Source organism: Leuciscus leuciscus (genome assembly GCF_965113295.1).
Source record: "Leuciscus leuciscus genome assembly, chromosome: 10".
In the NCBI taxonomy this organism is placed as follows: Eukaryota; Metazoa; Chordata; class Actinopteri; order Cypriniformes; family Leuciscidae; genus Leuciscus; species Leuciscus leuciscus.
The window spans coordinates 22,836,735-22,857,596 of NC_138734.1; the positions used below are offsets into that span (position 1 = coordinate 22,836,735).

General features: G+C 37.2%; 1 protein-coding gene and 1 long non-coding RNA gene across 2 annotated transcripts in view; both read left to right on the forward strand.

Moving 5' to 3' along the window:
* Window positions 1-20,862, forward strand: part of LOC309508615 — a 190,932-nt gene that overhangs the window by 11,380 nt on the left and 158,690 nt on the right. The window lies entirely within an intron of this gene.
* LOC309508337 (extracellular calcium-sensing receptor-like) lies at window positions 6,449-10,145 on the forward strand (the record flags this gene model as incomplete). Its single annotated transcript, XM_082182927.1, has 6 exons — window positions 6,449-6,669; window positions 6,972-7,263; window positions 7,601-8,413; window positions 8,556-8,783; window positions 8,975-9,098; window positions 9,232-10,145. The coding sequence occupies 6 exons, from the start codon at window positions 6,449-6,451 to the stop codon at window positions 10,143-10,145; spliced, it is 2,592 nt and encodes an 863-aa protein (XP_082039053.1).

Genomic DNA, 20,862 nt, shown 5'->3' on the forward strand with positions numbered 1-20,862 from the left:
AAAAGCATTTTTTGCAGTGTAGTACAATTCGTACATTCACAGTAAGCACTGCTCCACTGTGATTTTTCGTCGATATTGGAACACGAGTGAAGTACAAAGCCTATAATAAAGAATAGTTTAGCATCCAAATACATCGCAACTGTTGAAACGTTTTGATTCTAATGAAAGGGTTACGCGAGCCCAACACTTACTTTCGTTTTTATTTTTACATTAAATTTAAAGGATTTGTTGTGGAATATTTTGAGTGTATCATAAAATCAGAATAAGGTAAGACAAGTAAAATTTCCTGTGTTTATTATATATATATATATATATATATCACTGATTCTTGAGAGTCGGGACAAAACATGTCCCACATAGAAAAGTCTAATTTATAGCAAAAATTAAGAAATTCATCATGATTGACATACTTACAAAGTTAAATCTAAAGGAATTCTATATACCGATCTGATTTTTAGAATAACCCTTTTTATCTTTTTGGGGAAAATTTGTTTAAATGTATGGTCTGTGGTTAGAAGGTCATGTTATTGCACTTGGCATTAACCATCCCAAAAAACTTTTAAAAAGCTCTACAATTATGAAAACATATATATCAAATAAAAAAGAAGGGGTATAAATATAAAAAACAATGCATGGAGTGAACATCAAACAATATTTTCTATAAAAATCTGCCTATTAAAGTTGTGTCCTCAGTTTCTGTCAACTCCGTCAGATTTTTTCATAAAGCTCTTTAAATCAGGAAATAGCATGGTCAGCTATATCCCTGAGGACCCCTTTTCATCTCCCTGCCTGTGGTGAATGCAGCACTACCACACATGCTCTGGTGTGTTTTACATTTTTTTATATTTTAGACAAACAATGTCAATATTCCTATGGTCACAGCTGCACCATGTCAATACCATCTTTCTGTTAAGATACTTTTTTTTAAACCATAGTGGATTGAATTTAAGCATTTTAGTGAGGTTATTGGGACATCTAGCAACTGAGGATAAACTACCTAGCTGTAGTGTACAATACATGTTTTGGCAGGAAAATACATGCCCTTACGTCAACTCCGTCAGACGTCAACTCCGTCAGGTTCTATGTCTGACGGAGTTGACCTGTAAGCTGACGGAGTTGACAAATCCACCAATAACCTCTTAATGTGCGAATATAATATTATTTGTGAATATAGTGAAGGGTTAAACTGTTATTTCAGGGTTTTATTTACACATAAATGCACATACATAGCATGCATTACATTATTTAACCATACGCATCTGACTTGTAGATAATGGGCAGGCAGTGGTCTACTTATTATTGTGTAACGTGTAACTTTGCCAGCACTTTAATATATATATTTATATATGTAGAGACAGAGATAGAGAAATGAGAAGCCAGTGTAGGGCTGGGCGATATGGCCAAAAAAAATTATCACGATCTTTTTTTTATATCAGTCGATATCGATAATTATCACGATAAATGTCTTTCAAGTTTAAAGGCAGATTTTTGCTCCTAAGTGAAAGTTGTAGAAAACAGAGCATTAATTGTGGTTTTAAACTACTCTTTATTGTCAGAACATATCATGACAAACAGGTGAACACTTCACAAATCTGAGGTAAAACATTCAAACATTTTCCGTCAACACCGTCAGTTTTTCCGTCAACCGTCAGTTTTTCCGTCAACACCGTCAGTTTTTCGTCAACAGCGTTGGATGTTTGTATGTTTTTGTTAATTATTTGGGGAAAAGTAATATTCTTCCTTCAGTTTATGTTGTTTTTGTAATAAAGGACCATCTGATCTACATCCTCTTATGTTTTATTTATTTAAGGAATTTGTTTTTACAATATTGAAATTAAAATCAAAGTTTGAAAATGCAAATATTTAGAAATCTGAGTTTTCAGAATAGTGTGAAATCACAACTTAAGTTTATATATTGTATTTTTTTTACATATCAGAGTAACTAAACACTATTACAATATACTTCAGAACTTTAGATTCTTGTTGGATTTGAAGAATTAAAATTGTATACTTTTTAGTGTCTGACGGAGTTGACACAAATCCAGTTCTGAAGGGAAACATGTTTATTTGTTGAATGTAAAATGCACATGTAAAAATGTGTTTTTATTTAGAACCTGTTCCTTTACATGGTTAAATAGCTAAGACCTTTCTCTGCAGAAACATATAACTCTAATTGATATAGTGTGTATTTAAAAAAAAAGTTTTTTAAAACGTGTTTTGTCCTGACTCTCAAGAATCAGTGATATATATATATATAAATATAGCTGCGAGCAGCGATGGAGGGCCCAAACCAGTGACACCGCAGTGTTTAGTGTAACTAAAGGCACCAGGGTGGCGGTGCCACCGGCTTGGGCCCGCAATCGCTGCTCGCAGCTATATTTATTATGATTTTTCTTACGACTATTCAGGCATTTTTGGGGCCCTTAACATACTCAAAAACTCTTGAAACTTTTCACACGGGTCAGAACCCGCGGCCATCAGGGCCGGGCTGAAGCTGGTACCCGGGCGTGGCAGGGGGGCTCGACAGCACCCCCTTGAATGGGGTCCGAAAACTTGGTCCATAAATCAAACACGCTTTCATGTAATAATATGAAACTCGGAACACATATAGATCTCATCGGGCCGAACAACTTTCATGCTCTAAGTTTTACGCCAGCCCAAAAGGAAGTCGGCTATTTAGGGTTGTTTGGAAATGCATGCTCAGGAATTTGAAACACTTCTCCTAGGGAATTCATCCAATTGCCTCCAAACTCGGTGTGCATGAAGTCAAGACATTGAGGATGAAAAATTGCCAGGTGATTTTTGATATCTCGAACGGTTTGGCTGTGGCGAGGAAACGAATTTATGGCGAATAAAGGGTCACAGGAAGTGTATTATAACTTCAGCATACATTAACTGATCTTGATGAAACTTCCACAGTGTGTTCGTTGTAAGAGGCCGATCACGACACATCAGACAGACACATCACATTTATTATCCAGTAGACATGTGCAAAGTTTCAGAAACGGGCGTGGTGCAGGGGCTCAGTAGCGCCACCTTTTGACAAAAGAGGGGGAGTTAGGTCTATACTTTTATCTACAATGATAAAACTCAGTACGTATATTGTTCTCGTCGAGCCGGACAACTTTCTAATTTACATTCATTACCTCCGACCAACAGGAAGTCAGATATTTTGGTTTGAATGTGGATGTTTCGAAGAATTTTCTCTCTCTCTGTGAGAGGGAGAGGGGGGGGAGAGATTTTTCTTTGAGTGAGAATACTTTTAATTATTGGTTTTCATGGTTTCAGGGGCTTTTGGGGCCCTTAACATGCTCGGAAACTCTTGAAACTTTGCACACAGGTCAGAACCCGCAGCCATTAGGGCCGGGCTGAAGCTGGTACCCGGGCGTGGCAGGGGGGCTCGACAGCGCCCCCTGGAATGGGATTCGAACACTTGTCCATAAATCAAACACGCTTTTGCATGTAATAATATGAAACTCGGTACACATATAGATCTCATCGGCTTGAACAACTTTCGTGCTCTAAGTTTTACGCCAGCCCAACAGGTAGTCGGCTATTATAGGTTGTTTGGAAACGCATGCCCCTGGATTTCGATATACTTCTCCTTGGGAACTGATCGGATTGCCACCAAACTCGGTCAGCATGAAGTCAAGACATTGAGGATGATAAATTGCCAGCAGATTTTTGATATCTCGAACGGTTTGGCCGTGGCGAGGAAATGAATTTATGGCGAGAAAAGAGAAACAAAATGTGTGTTATAACTTAGTCCATTTTACTTACAGTTACAAAACCCGGCACATATATTGTTCTCGTCGAGCCGGACAACTTTCTAATTCACAGTCATTAGCTCGGATCAACAGGAAGTCAGATATTTTGGTTTGAATGTGGATTTTCTCTGACAGAGAGAGTGCCCTCTGCCATTCTGTGTGTGTGTGTGTCTGTGTGGGGAGGGGAGGGGAGGGGAGGGGGGTGTCTGTGTGTGTGTGGCGAGGAGGAGGAGGGGGTCTCACTCTCTCTGTGTTTGTGTGTGTGTGGCTGTCTGTCTGTTACAGTGAAAAAAGCTTAACCATTTCATTCATTTGTTCTACATTAAATGATAAATAATTCTCTAAGGCCTTGCTTTTTTGTATATAAAATATTTATATATAAAAATGATATGTATATATAAATATATATTAGGTATGTGACTGAGGATATTTTCCCACCGGTTAATCGATGTGTGACACCGGCGAGGGCTTTTAAATCGCTAATATGAAAGTAAAATACTCCCGTCCGCACCGACATTGATAATGCTTCGGAGCAGGACGAGGGTTTTCCATTATTTGCTATGGAAGTAATGAACTAAAAAACGTTCGCTTTGTTCTGCTCGCTCCTCGCCGTGGACGCGCACCATCATGAATGACCATGCAGCCGTGCACTTAGTTTGTTTAAAATTAGTCCTGCATTAAAAGGATAAAGAAATATCTAAGGTCTTGTCTTTTTGCATAGCACTTTAAGGATATTTTTAAAATGACAAAATATGCATAGAACATATCTTTTAAATGTATTGTTTGCTTTAAATAAAATTAATATTGTATGTTTGGTGATTCAAGCTGAATGAATTTAAAATTAATGTGCTATATATATATTAGATCAATATATATGTTTTCCTTAAAATTTTAATCAACACTAACTTTATTCTCATCAGAATTATACATTTTTGTATAAAATAATACTACCATAAAAAAAAATTATAAAAAAAAGTCCAGTCATTAGCTCGGATCAACAGGAAGTCAGATAGTTTGGTTTGAATGTGGATTTCTTTGCAAAATCAAGATCTCTCCTTTTCCCTTGCTCTTCCTCTATATGTTAACAAATACAACTTTTAATTTCAATAATGTAGGCTATTAGTAGCCTGAATATTACAATTAAAATTGATATTAACAATGCGTAGAAGTGCAGTTTATTAATAGTATGTTAACTAATGTAGTTAACTAGAGTTTAATAAATGGAAGATTATTGTAAAGTGTTACCGATATTTATTTATTTTGTTTTATTTTTATTTTTTATTCACCAATTCAGTGTTGGACAGATCAGTTGTTTTAACCCTTCATTAAGTGAATGGTTCAAAGGAATCATTCGTATTATGCGTATCGACCGTGTCATTAGTGGACGTGTAGCCTACAGCACGCATTGTGTGATTATCTCGGTTAGGACTTCGCACAAGATTTGTGTCAACAACACAGAAAACATTTCATCACTGGATAGGTTTTTTTGTTTACTGAAATTGTGGTTTATGTCAGCTGAATGGGCGGCACGCTTTTTAGAGAAGATAAGGCAACGTTTTTTTTTTAATAGCACAATTCACACCCCTCGGTAATTCAAGAGAAATCTCCAAATGCTCCACGTGAAACTGCGGTCTTCCAACCTTTTACTATCCTATTTTTTACAGTCTATGTTACTATCGTGTCAATTGACTTTGATTAATATGCGCGAGAGAGAGAGAGCGAGCAAGACAGCGCTCGACGTGTTGTTTGAAGACGTGAGAGTGCGCGCGCGCGGCCGGGGCTCTCTCTGCTCGTTATTGCCCTATCAGGCGCAGCCGGCAAAAAAAATTCAATGCAGGAAAACTCCTGACAAGGCTCGTAAGCGTTTTCTTCGCTGTTTCTTACCTTGCTCTACGTTGGCTTTACTAGTTCCAGTTTCACCGTCACCGCTTTTTATTTTTTTAAATATTTGTTTAGAAAATCTCCCAGGCCTCTATTTTCTTCTTCTCTTTTCTTTCCTTTTCTGAGCACCGGACTTGTGCAGCCCCCACCCTACCCTACCCTACCCTACCCTACCCTGGGCCCGGGACAACAGACCCGTTTGTCCCCCCCTGTCGGCGGGCCTGTAATGGACCACAGGTGTCTTACAAAACAATTCAAGTACACAACTGTCTTCTAGATGTCAGACTGAAGACTGTCAAGAATTTATATGGAGTCAGATTCATCTATGAATATAAATTGAAAATATTTACAAAATGTGATTCACAAATTCATAAACTAATTCAAATTGGCAAAACAAGGTTTAAAATTGCAAAGGTATTCTTCACAGTATTATTTTCAACAAATCCACAAATATAATTGAGTAACATAATTTTGGAACTTTAACTTTAAACAATATGTGTGAATATACTTGTGAATGCTATTTTGTGAATAAAATTCTGGTAATTGTTAACCATGTTTTGTGATTAATAATTTTGAGACAATAGATTTATTATGTTTTGGTTTAAAGGAGCCAAATGGTGTCTGGATACATACAAGAGACATTGGTGGAGGGCCCCAAAATGGCAAAAATGACATCCTCATTTCCAGAGAGGCCGCTGGCACCGCCTGCTATATATAAAAAAAAAAAAGTGCCACACACAATCTTTATGATAAATCAGTGAGCTGAGGGAAGAGTGACATAGCGAGATAAAGGGTGAGGGATGTGGTTAATTCTGCACATTTGTTTGTTCCTGCCTTGTAACTATATCTCTGTAGCCATGATGGCCGGTTCAGGTACCTGTCAGCTCCAGGGACACTTCAGGCTGAATGGGATGTACCAGGATGGAGACCTTCTAATTGGTGGTCTTTTTGAGGTTCAGTACCTCAAAGCATTCCCAGAGCTGAGCTTCAGAATGGTGCCAAAACTACCACACTGTGAGCTGTGAGTCTGGGCCACACCAACTGAAGAACACTTAAAGGCAATAATTGGAAAATGACTACATATACATTTTCAACAATGATTTAAGAAACTGATATCATGTTACATGACATGTTGATGGGTTACAGGACTGAAATTCACTGCATACTGTATATAACTTTGTATATATACAGTATATATCTGAAAAATCTGATCTCACAGAAATGTTATGGAATTCAGTTAATCTTATTTTATAAATTTTTCTATTGTTACTGTTAGTATTATTGAAGTTAATACTCTCATTTCATTTGTATTGTCTTCTCTAGCTTCTATATGACAAGCTTCCAGCAAGCACTAACAATGGTTTTTGCCATCAATGAGATTAATAACAACCCCAACCTCCTGCCTAACATCACACTTGGTTACCGGATCTACGACAACTGTTTAAGGCTTGGAGTGGCATTTCGTGGTGCCACAGCTCTGGTTAGTGGGACAGAGGAGAGCATCTCTGACCTCAACTGCAAAGGACCACCACCGGTGATTGGAATCATAGGTGATCCAGGTTCTACTCATTCTATTGCAATTTCCAGTGTCCTGGGGCTGTTTCGACTGCCTATGGTAAGAGATATATTTTTACCTTTAAAAAAAAAAAAACGAATAAAAAAAAAACTTCAGGAAACTATCATTTCTAAACAGACTTAAAAGGAAATACTTTCACATGTTTATCAGTCTTTTCTGCAACCCTTTTCTAATTTGTTTTGATGACATATTATATTTGGTTATCTACTATGCCATAATCACATTTTCGATATTAATAGCAAAACATTGTGTGAAAATATCACTTCTCTGTTTCTTCCAATATAATTTTATTTATTTATTTTTGACAATGACTTTAGCACTGATAACATTTTTCATCTTTCTCTCTCTATCTCTGCTCTCCATCTCTCCTAACTAGATTAGTTACTATGCCACCTGCTCCTGTTTGAGTGACAGGAAAAAGTACCCCTCTTTCTTCAGAACAATCCCCAGTGATGCCTTCCAGGTGCGGGCTATGGTTCAGATCTTGAAGCATTTTGGATGGACCTGGGTTGGTCTCCTCTATAGTGACGATGATTATGGCATCAATGCCGGTCAATCCTTTCACCAGGATGTGCAGGAGTTTGGAGGGTGTGTGGCCTTCTCAGAGATACTGCCCAATGATAACAACCAGAAGGAAATACAACGCATAGTTGGAATCATTCAAGGCTCCACAGCAAAAGTGGTGGTTGTATTTTCCACTTCAAGCTATTTGTTGCCCGTGGTTGATGAGATGGTGTTAAAAAATGTTACAGGCAGGCAGTGGATTGCTAGTGAGGCTTGGGCTACCTCACCTGTGCTTCTTGCTCCACAATTTAAGTCTGTATTGGGGGGTACACTGGGTATTGCCATCCGACGAGGAGAGATACAGGGGCTTGGTAACTTTCTGCTAGGCCTTCGTCCTGACAACAACTCACAAAACAATTTGGTGAGAATCTTCTGGGAGAACATGTTTGGGTGTAATTTTGACACTGGAGGCAGAGAGGGTGAAAAAACTTGTTCAGGGCAAGAGGTTCTAAGCAGCACAAACACACCATACACTGATTTATCAGAGCTTAGGGCCTCTTACAATGTATATAAGGCAGTTTATGCCTTGGCACATGCTGTTCATGATCTGATGCAGTGTGAGAAGTGGAGAGGACCATTCAGTGGGAATAGCTGTGCCGACATATCCAACCTGAAACCCTGGCAGGTAAGACTCTAATATATAGATTATATAGATTATGAGGCATATAAAAGAGCTGAATGTGGAAAAGCAAAATATTTTGTGTGCTATATTAATTAATATATCAGATAAACATATATAACCCATGTCCTGTCTTTAAACTGTACAGCTGGTACACTACCTACAGAAAGTGAACTTCACCACAGGCTTTGGGGATCAGGTGTCATTTGATAAGAATGGAGATGCTTTAGCCATCTATGATGTGTTGAACTGGCAGTTGAGCTCTGATGAAGCAATAATTGTCCGTACAGTTGGTATGGTAAATGAAGGGTCAACAACAGGGAAGGTGTTGACACTTGATAAGGATGCAATATACTGGAACTATGAGACAAACAAAGTAATTTTTTTTTTTTTTATATCATAATTTGTGCAAATTACTATTTAAATATTTAAAACAAAACAATATCAAACGAATGACTAAAGAAAAGAAAAAATTGTGCAATGTGTTCCCAAGACCATCAGATCATACAAACACAACAGAGACATATCAGTCCTTGCCTGAATAATAACAGATGATGTCTCTTTAAGCCCCCACAGTCTGTGTGCAGTGAGAGCTGCCCACCAGGAACCAGACGAGCCACAAAGAAGGGCCTTCCCGTCTGCTGTTTTGACTGCCTGCCCTGTGCTGATGGAGAGATTTCTAATACAACAGGTGAGAAATAGTAAGAGGTATCATTGAAAAATGTACACTGAAAATAAAACATTAATAAACTATAACCACCATATTTTATTTCGCTATTTCTCTCTTTTTTTTTTTCTTTTTTTTTTTACTTTCACATGTACAGACGCCACTGAGTGCAAAGCATGTCCAAATGATTTCTGGTCCAACCAAGAAAAAGATCACTGCATCCCCAAAGAAGTGCAGTTTCTATCCTACGAGGATCCTCTGGGCATCTCTTTGACCACTGCATCTCTGCTTGGCACCTGTATCTGTGCGATTGTGATTTTCATCTTTGCTCATTACTGCAAAACTCCTGTAGTACGTTCAAACAATTCAGAGCTCAGCTTTCTGCTACTGTTGTCACTTAAACTGTGTTTTCTATGTGTACTGCTGTTCATTGGCCAGCCGCAGTTGTGGACATGTCAATTAAGACATGCTGTGTTTGGCATAAGTTTTGTCCTGTGCATCTCCAGCATCCTGGTCAAGACTATGGTGGTAATAGCCGTGTTCAAGTCCTCTCGACCAGAAGGTAAAGGTGCGATAAAATGGTTTGGAGCAGCTCAACAAAGAGGAACTGTCCTGGTCCTAACAGCCCTCCAGGTTGTGATATGTGCAGTTTGGCTATCAACTGCCTCTCCAACACCCCAAAAAAACAGCCAGTATATTAGGTCTATAATAGTATATGAATGTGCTATTGGCTCAGTGGCTGGTTTTTCTCTACTGCTGGGATACATTGGACTGTTGGCAGCAGTGAGCTTTCTTTTAGCTTTCCTGGCAAGAAACCTTCCAGATAATTTTAATGAAGCAAAGTTCATCACTTTCAGTATGTTGATCTTCTGTGCTGTGTGGATTGCATTTGTTCCAGCATATGTGAGCTCACCAGGGAAATATGCAGTGGCAGTGGAGATATTTGCCATCCTGGCTTCCAGTTTTGGATTACTGGTGGCCATATTTGCCCCAAAGTGCTACATCATTATATTACACCCAGAAAGAAACACTAAAAAAGCAATCATGGGAAGAGGTACACAGAATAAATAGATGCGGTTTGTGAAAAAAATCTTAGATAAATGTGTGAGTCTATCATTTTTACACTAAGACACTATTTAAGGGAACCACCACGTTTTCATAAAGAACTCTTATATTAAGCATTGTGCGTAACTGCTTTGAGTGCCTCCAGGAACAAAAAAATAACCGTTTTTATTTTTGAATGTGTTGTTGGTTCTATGGTTACCATTAACTTCAATTATAAATATACTTGCAACTTGCAAGTAGCAATATGGGGGCAGCAACAGCAGTGCAGAGCCAAAAGAATACAAAGAGAAAAAATAGAACGTACATGAAGAACAGATAGGTTCAGAAGTACATGTGATAATGAACTCAGTATGAACAGAAGTTCAGATGAAAATGAACACAATGAACAAAATAGCATTTATTTCTAATCCAAAAGGAAGAAAGATTAAATGATTAGTGTATTTAGTATTTTCTATGTTTGATAAGGAGGATCAGTGAAATTAATAGCAAACTAATCCTGTGCCTTTCAGTAATGTTTATGATGAGCTGCTGATGTCAATAGTTTAAATTATGACTAATAAATTGTTTAAATGTATTTCAAAGTCAAAATATTTCTTATTTATACACTCACCTAAAGGATTATTAGGAACACCTGTTCAATTTCTCATTAATGCAATTATCTAATCAACCAATCACATGGCAGTTGCTTCAATGCATTTAGGGGTGTGGTCCTGGTCAAGACAATCTCCTGAACTCCAAACTGAATGTCAGAATGGGAAAGAAAGGTGATTTAAGCAATTTTGAGCGTGGCATGGTTGTTGGTGCCAGACGGGCCGGTCTGAGTATTTCACAATCTGCTCAGTTACTGGGATTTTCATGCACAACCATTTCTAGGGTTTACAAAGAATGGTGTGAAAAGGGAAAAACATCCAGTATGCGGCAGTCCTGTGGGCGAAAATGCCTTGTTGATGCTAGAGGTCAGAGGAGAATGGGCCGACTGATTCAAGCTGATAGAAGAGCAACTTTGACTGAAATCACCACTTGTTACAACCGAGGTATGCAGCAAAGCATTTGTGAAGCCATAACATGCACAACCTTGAGGCGGATGGGCTACAACAGCAGAAGACCCCACCGGGTACCACTCATCTCCACTACAAATAGGAAAAAGAGGCTACAATTTGCACAAGCTCACCAAAATTGGACAGTTAAAGACTGGAAAAATGTTGCCTGGTCTGATGAGTCTCGATTTCTGTTGAGACATTCAGATGGTAGAGTCAGAATTTGGCGTAAACAGAATGAGAACATGGATCCATCATGCCTTGTTAACCCTCTGGGGTCAGAGGGGTTTTTGGGGTCCTTGAGATGTTCTGACATGCCCTGACATTTGTGCTTTTTTCAGTTGCTTATAAACATATTAATGGCAAAGGTATAATTACACTCTATTTAGCACAAACAGGGCTACCATAATATGTGAGCAACATGCATGTACATGTTTGTATTTTTGAGAGAATAATGTTTATGCATGGTTATTGAAAAAGCTAAAAACTAAAGTTTCTGAAATAAGGCCACAAAACACATACTAAATATGTGACAATAAGACTTTTGACTAATGGATGTCGTTGCCTAGAGTTTTTTCTTCAAAATGATGTGAAAATCATCCTGCCCTTATCATTCACATAACACAATACATTGATTTAAATCTTGTAAAACACTTTTTGTTTGTAAAGGCAATATGCGCAAGGGGCGTCAACCATTCAACAGCATCATGCATATGTAGTGGTTCACACCTGAGGAGACAATGGGGCCCGCATACTTAATGAGCCATTCATTCAGGTGTGTCACCTATAGCCACAAGAAAGAATGCAAGAGCAATATATATATATATATATATATATATATATATATATATATATATTAGGGGTGTAACGATACACCAATGCCACGGTTCGGTTCATATCACGGTTTTGGAGCCACGGTTCGGTTCGGTTCTGTTTGCTGTGGGGGCAGGGTTCATGGCAGGGCACCAGCAATAATAACGCTAGATTAACTTTAACTTTATTAACTGAACTTTATACAGTGGCTTCAGCCTTTCTTTAGAGCACCTAGCACACCTGAGTTAACTAAAATGAAATAAATGCCTCCACTGACTAGTCAGAAATAAACTGCACACCTGAGTAGGGTTGCCAACTTCAGAAAAGTAAAATGCGGGACAATCGTGGTTCTTTATAGGAAAACAAGGGACACTCAAAATATTTGTACTGCATCGCACAATGTACATCATTTCATTGTCTGCAGACAGTTAAGTATATGTTTAAAAGGTTATCAGACAAACACATTTGTATTGCTTAACCTATTTATGTACAATTTAATTAAAAAAATTATTGTAAAGTCATACAAACAAAATGTCACATTACAAACAAACCACCATTCAAAATAACAGCATTTATCTGAAATAGAAAGCTTTTTTAACATTATACATAGGCCTACAGTTCAAAAGTTTGAGGTTTGTAAGATAATTTTTTGGGGGAAAGAAATTAAAGAAAGTAATTGCCTACTTTTATTCAGCAAGGATGCATTACGTTAATCAAAAGTGACAGTAGCCTACATTTATAGTGTTACACAAGCTTTCTATTTCAAATAAATATCTTATGATCTTTACATTCTTCATAGAATCCTGGGGGGGAAAAAACAAACCAGTCTTAAACATTAATAATAATCAGAAATGTTTTGTGAGCATATTATTCCCTCAGGTAGATTACATGTTTTCTTGCGTGGCTGGATGTTGGACTCATGAACAATAATCACGTTGTTTGCATTCGCTAAAATTGATTTGCCGAAATCAAAACGTGGACAGTGAAAAGGAATTACCGTTAGCGCGAGACGAGTCCGGCTTGAAGCGGAAGCGACCAGACGGCAGAGGATTATGTTCGCAAAACAAACAATGATTTGTCTCAAAACGATGATTAAAAAATGCTGTGATATGTCATCATATTGGATGATGACAGGTGTCGGTGATTCGTGATCAGCACTGCTGCTGTTGCTGCTGTATCAGTCAGTGGTTGTGACCGGAGGGTCTTCAATCTCAATATGAGTTGCCATCCTGAAGTGCGTATGTAAACTCTCGAGCGTGATCGATCACCCAAATCACGTGACATGCACTTTATTTAGTAAATAATATTATAATAATATTTAGTAAAACTACAGCTCTTATTAGTTGTTAAAAGTGTACTCATTAATAACTATTTAATCAAATGTCAAGGAAGAAAAAAATAGTTTTGTGACAAAGTGATGTGAGAGTTGGGCCGGGGCAGCAGGGGGCGGGGCGCGTTCGGTTCGACATGAGAGTATCGCGGTTCGAACCGTGGCTGTTGTATCGCGGTTTGTCGGTTCGGTTTGAATATCGTTACACCCCTAATATATATATATATATATATATATATATATATATATATATATATATATATATATATATATATATATTCTACCAAATTGGTTCACAGTTGGAAGCATGTGAATTTTTTTTATTTTTTTTTTCCACAAATTTTGCTTGCAAATTGTATTATATCCAAGGAAAACATGTAGTAATTGTGCAGTTAATTCTCATACTGTATTTTCAGTTTTGGAATATGTATCCTCTCCCCAAATTTGTCAATAATAAAACACAATAAAAATTATTTAAAGAAAAGGCTTATATTTACCTTTTAAAATTTGTTTACATCTACCTTGTAAATATATATTTTTTATTAAAAAGGTTACAATTACAACAACAATTGAAGTGTAATCTTTCTTTGTAAAAACTAAAGTATACATTTTATCATACATATTTCAAAGTTAAGGATTCATTACTTTGAATATACCCTACATTGACAAAACATACTATATTTAACATATTAGCAAAAATTGGCAAACAAAAGCTTATTTGAGGTGGCAGATATTTTACAGTAAAAATGTGTAATCTATCCAAAACTAATCAACGTAATGTTGTCTTTCATTTGTCTGTAACATAGGTCTTTCGTTTTTATTATAAGGAATATAAATGTTAATTTGCAGTTTAATACGTTGCTTATACAAATACATTTTATTTCAACATATTTCAGAATAGTTTGCTAAAAGCAGATCATTCATTCACACACAGAAACGCAATCCAAATTTAAACTGTCTTTTTGCGAGTTGTGGTAAACAGCGCATCTCTGCCGTTCATTCATTCACACAGAAACGCGATTTACTTGAGAATGAAAAAAAACTTACTACAGTATTCCATCCGTTGCTCCTCGAAATACCAGCACTTCTGAGGTACGTTTTCCATTATTATTATTCCTCACAGCGCTGCGAGACAGTGTAGACAAGTACACTGATCTGAATAAACTTGATGTGTTTTCTCGAGCTGATAGGCAGAGAGAAGGCAGAACTCGCTTCGTGTTTATTTTTCTTTATTTGGCAAAAAGCACAACACTTTGTTTTTATTGTGAGTATACACAAAAATAATACACATTTAACAGAATCGATTGATGTATGAAACTCCTATGGAAAATCAAAGTCAACAGAGTATTTATGAGTTTCTTTTACACTGATAAAAAAAAAAGCGAGCTGGTATCGCCGGCGATACAGCCGACCTCAGGGGGTTAACACTGTGCAGGCTGGTGGTGGTGGTGTAATGGTGTGGGGGATGTTTTCTTGGCACACTTTAGGCCCTTTAGTGCCAATTGGGCATCGTTTAAATGCCACGGCCTACCTGAGCATTGTTTCTGACCATGTCCAGCCCTTTATGACCACCATGTACCCATCCTCTGATGGCTACTTCCAGCAGGATAATGCACCATGTCACAAAGCTCGAATCATTTCAAATTGGTTTCTTGAACATGACAATGAGTTCACTGTACTAAAATGGCCCCCACAGTCACCAGATCTCAACCCAATAGAGCATCTTTGGGATGTGGTGGAACGGGAGCTTCGTGCCCTGGATGTGCATCCCACAAATCTCCATCAACTGCAAGATGCTATCCTTAGCCTGGGTTTCCCCATGCTGCCTTGTGCGCAGCACGATTTTATTCACGCTGCTAGGCAGCCTGGATTCCATGGACCAGATTTTCGCCTCAGCGAGGGGACCAATCACAGAACGGGGAGGGAGCAGCAAGACGATGACGACGTCTATGCGACACACCGAAGCAGTTTGTTTATATACATATATACCTTCTACCCTCATGTTTGTCTTGCACAAACGGCAATAGTCGCTGAACGCCATCGCGTACACATAAATCTCTGACCCATCGTCTTCTTCCTCGTTGAATTTCTGTCGCTCTACATACGTTATCTGGTATAATTGAAACGATTGGCTATGAGCTACGTACAGGCGCATTTGATAGACATTCGTAGCGCCCAATAAACGGCTCTGGGCATTCGTAAACCACGCCTCAAATACGAGAAAATGAACATGTGGTTCCCACGCTATGCTATCCTATCAATATGGGCCAACATTTCTAAAGAATGCTTTCAGCACCTTGTTGAATCAATGCCACGTAGAATTAAGGCAGTTCTGAAGGCGAAAGGGGGTTAGTCAAACACAGTATTAGTATGGTGTTCCTAATAATCATTTAGTTGAGTGTACTTACGAAGCCTGATTGATTTAGTTTACCCCTAAACTAAATGTTGTTGTTTTTTTTACAAATTGTGCTTGCAAATTGTATAATATCCAAGGTAAATATTTCTAGTAATAGTGCAGTTAATTGTTCTCACTGTATTTTCAGAAAGTTTTGGAATATGTTATCTACTCAAATGTGTCACTAATAAAGCACAATAAAAATAATTTAAAGAGAAGGCTTATATTGACCTTTTAAGATTTTGTTTACATCTATCCTTGTATATATATTTTTTTGCTATTTTATTTATTTTATTAAAAAGGTTATACAATTACAACAACAATTCAAATGTTAACAATATGTCCAGTGTAATCTTTCTTTGTAAAAACTAAAGTATACATTTTATCATACGTATTTCAAAGTTAAGGATTCATTAGTTTGAATATAGACTACATTGGAACAAACACTAGGCCTATAATAACATCTTAGTTGATTACTTTATTTTTGACAAAACATAATATTATATATATATATATATATATATATATATATATATATATATATATATATATATATATATATTAACATGAGCAGAAATTGGCAACATTATAAGCTTATTTGATGTGGCAGTATTTTACAGTAAAAACTTTATAATCTATCCGATTTTTACTCATCTCTGTATAGCAATAGAGTTTGGTAAAAACTGTTCATTCATTCACACACAAAAACGCGATTCATATTTAAACAGTATTTTTGCCAGCTGTAGCTCCAACAGCGCGCATCTGTGCATTCATTCATTCACACACAGAAACGCGATTCATATTTAAACAGTCTTTTGCGTGTACAGACACTTGCGATTAGAACAAAGCAAATTTTAACTGACCTTTTCCTCAGCCGGATCCGTTGATCCTCGAAATGAAACTTCCAGCACTTATGAGGTAAATTTTCCAGGATTATTATTAATATAGTATTATTCCTCACAGCGTCGTAAAGTACACAAGTCTGAAAGTGAACTCGCGGTGTGTGTTATCCAGCTGATGTGGGCGTTCACGTTTGCATGGATGCCTCAGATAATTTGCGTTTGAATAGCGCGCACTCTCCGTGGGCGGGGTCACATTAAAACTTAATGAGATGAGATGAGAATGACTGACATCTCTCTCTTTTCATACATACATAAACTGAGAATATTTGTTTTTTATAAAAATGACTTCATTTAAAAGAAGAGAATTCAAGCTTCATGCCTGTGTGTCTGTATGCCTGTTTGACTGAGTATTCGCTGAGTTACAGTTCATTTTCGGACATGTTTCAGAATGGACTTCAATAACAGAGAAGGCAGAACTCGCATCATGTTTATTTTTCTTTATTTGGCAAAAAGCACAACACTTTGTTTTTATTGTGAGTATACACAAAAAAAATGCACACTTAACAGGATCGATTGATGTATGAAACTTTTTTGTAAGATCAAAGTCACACTTAACAGGATCGATTGATGTATGAAACTTTTTTGTAAGATCAAAGTCAACAGAGTATTTTGAGTCTCTCTTGCACTGATAAGAAAAAAAGCGAGCCTATCGCGCCGGCGTGATAGCCGACCTCAGGGGGTTAACTATCAAACATGTACTAACATGTTTAAGGCTGCTGTTATTCATGCATGAATCATTATGACTCCTGTTGTAGTTAAGGATCACTATTCATTGGTTCATGATTAGTTCATATCTTCACTAATCATGAGTTCATGTTGAAGTAACTATTAATTCAGTTATTAGTACATGATTATTCATGCCCTGTTATTGTAAAGTGTTACCGAATTAGTCAATTACAGGCCAATCTCAAATCTACCCTTTTTGTCAAAGATACTAGAAAAGTCAGTATCCTCACAACTTTGTTCCTTTTTAGAAAGAAATGGAATCTGCGAGGATTTCCAGTCAGGATTTAGACTGTACCATAGTACTGAGACTGCTCTCATTAGAGTTACAAATGATTTGCTCTTATCATCCGATCGTGGTTGTATCTCTCTATTAGTGTAACTCGATCTTAGTGCTGCATTTGTTACCATTGACCACAACATTCTTTTAAATAGACTTTTGAAAATTATATTGGCATTTTGTAGCAATATATGACAGAGAGGTGGGGGACTCGAGTCACATGACTTGACTCGAGTCGGACTTAAGTTGTAAATTTTAGGACTTGAGACTTGCTTGACAAATATTTATAAAAGACTTGACTTGACTTTGCCTTTATATTCATGACTTGAGACTTGACTCGGACTTGAGTTAAATGACTCGAAATAACTTGTATTCTGTTTAATAAATATCTGTTTTGGAACGCACCACAACCTAACCACATGACGCAGCAGGCAAGCAGAGAGTGCTAACAGGCTTGTTTGACTTGAACTGGCGCTGCACAGACTAGGGGTGAAACGGTACATGTATTCGTATTGAACCGAAACGGTACGGGCGTCACGGTTGGTGCATGAATTTACACGGTATAAAAATAAATAACACTCACGTGCAAATGAATGAATGTAATGCGGAACTACTGTTAGATACGCGGGTTCTTAACGGTCACTTAATCTGTCCCGCCTTAGCTCTGTGGCTATAATGAACAGTGCAATGTCAAGATTGCAATGCTGAAATATGTTGCGTGTGTGTGAGTGTGTGTGAGAGAGAGGCGTGGGCGCGATTGAACAGTGGAAACATAAAAACATACTCTGTCATTTAGTTCATAGTACAGGACATCATTCAAACTGCAAAGTGTTTACTTATATTTGTGTACACTCGCAATAAAACACAACCTTGTGCTTTTGTCAAACTGTAAACTTTTTTTTTTTGCAATCGTACACTGTCTAATAATTGGTCTTCAGTGTTAGACTTTGAGAGAAAAGCCTATGGAAAGTTTTTGGGGATGCACATAAAATATTGTATACACCTTCACACACACAAATAAAAAAAAAATATACAGACTTGCGAACCCAACCATGCATCCACAAATAAACAAAACAAAACAAAAAAATAATAAAAACCTTGAACTTGCAAGCACAACCACGCACATGCAAACAAACAATACACTTCACTCATACAGATGCACACACATTCAATCACAAATATTAATCACACTCAAATCACCTCTCTCTCTCTCTCTGTTTCACTTCCTGTACGTTAATCAGACAGAGCCGAGATGAGTGAGCCTGCAGCGGATAGTACATTCTCAACAGCGAGAGAGGGAGTTTCCTGCTTACCAGTCGCAGTGGTCCAGCGCCGTTTCCATGGCATCTCTGCGCCGCGGCCGCTCCAGTGTTTGAAAGCGACATGAATGTTCAAAGTTCACGCGCACGGCAATTGATTAAACCACGTCAAAATCATGCAGCATTTACAAACATCTAGAATTTGAACATTACTTTAAAAAAAATCTCATTAATATTAAATTATACATTTAAAACTGATTTTGGAGATCTATGACTCGTTCATAGACCAAATGGCCTATGCCCACACTACTGCAGTCACTCACAATAATAATTAAAATAAAATAAAAATATTTGGCTTAGTTATTATTCATTAGTCTTATTCATCATATATAGTATCAATATAGTATTATTCATCAAGTTTACCCCGGGCTTAAAGTAAAAAGATGTCTGTACCATGCGTCCATGCAAAGTACCATGGTAATATTTGAGGTACCATGGTTATATCTGAGGTAGTATGTACCATGGTAATATGTACGGCAGAATGTACCATGGTTATTTCTGAGGTACTAGGGCATGTACCATGGTAAATCTGAGGTACCATACTATGTACCATAGTAACATCTACAGTACCATGCAATGTACCATGGTACCATGATAATATCTGAAGTACTATATAGTATGTACCATGGTTAGATGTAAGGTACCATGGTACTACCATGGTACTACTATGGTATACCATGGTATGTACTATAGTACATCATGGTAAAATTTCTTATGGGTCCAAGCTCAGTCGGATACCACATCACCTTCTACTGGATGTGTAATGAGCTAATTGAGCATCATACGCTACATTTAGATTGCCAAATCCATATTTGCAGTTATTTTGGTGAGAGTAACTTAAAAGTAATGCAATAGTAGTGTAATGCCTTACATTTTAAATACAGTAATATTGTAATGTAACGAATTACTTTGAAATGACAGTAACAAGTAATAAATAACGCATTACAGTTTCGAAGTAACTTGCCCAACACTGCTTGCCAGTGACTTGCTTAACCCAAGCTACGACTTGACTTGAATTGCTTGACATAAAGCAGTGACTTGACTTGACTTAACTTGCTTTTCACAAAATTGACTTGGACTTTCTTGAGACTTGAAGGTTAAGACTTGAGACTTACTTGTGACTTGCACATTGTAGTAAACTATTTGATTTTTGATATATATATTGGACCTACAAACGCACTTCCAGATACATATGCACACACACACTTACACAGAAGCCCAAAGCGCAGAGGACGGAAAGGACGCAAGAATACCCATATATGGGAAACAATGTTGTCGCCCAAAACCCCCTTGACTGAGGCAACAGAAGGTTAATGTCACAAGATTTATTTCCTCTGGAAAAAACAAAACAAGAAATTGCATAGGAACAATGTAACCCAGTTCCATATATGTATAACTGCATTTTTGACTGTTGGTGGTTGCATTTTTTATTTTGATGTTGCTTGCATCCCTGGGGAGAAATTAGTTATCTTCTAGTTCAGTTTTTCAACTGAAATTATTTTTGCTTAAATTGCTCTGCTGTATTATTATAACTTGAGAAACCTCGGATGAGAACAAGTAATTTTTTACTTTTATTGCTTGAACTGCTTACAAGGTAATTAGCCTGTGTAATATTCACTCATACAGGACTGCCCAGTTGAGATTGGATAAGCTGAAGTTTTATAACCTGTAACTTTTTGATGATTTGCTACAAATATTAATCCTTGTGTAACCAGTATTTTATCTTTTGTTTAAATAAAATTTTATTTCATAAAGACAAACACTGTTAAGTTTTACTTCAGCTTTCAAAGACAGTTCTATTAGTGATAGACAGAGCATTATAATAATCTCTGCAAGACCAAGGACAACAAAGGTTCCAGGAACGTTTCTGCTGGAGGGTAAGCATGAATTTGATCCATATGTCTAGTTGCCAATGATTATTATT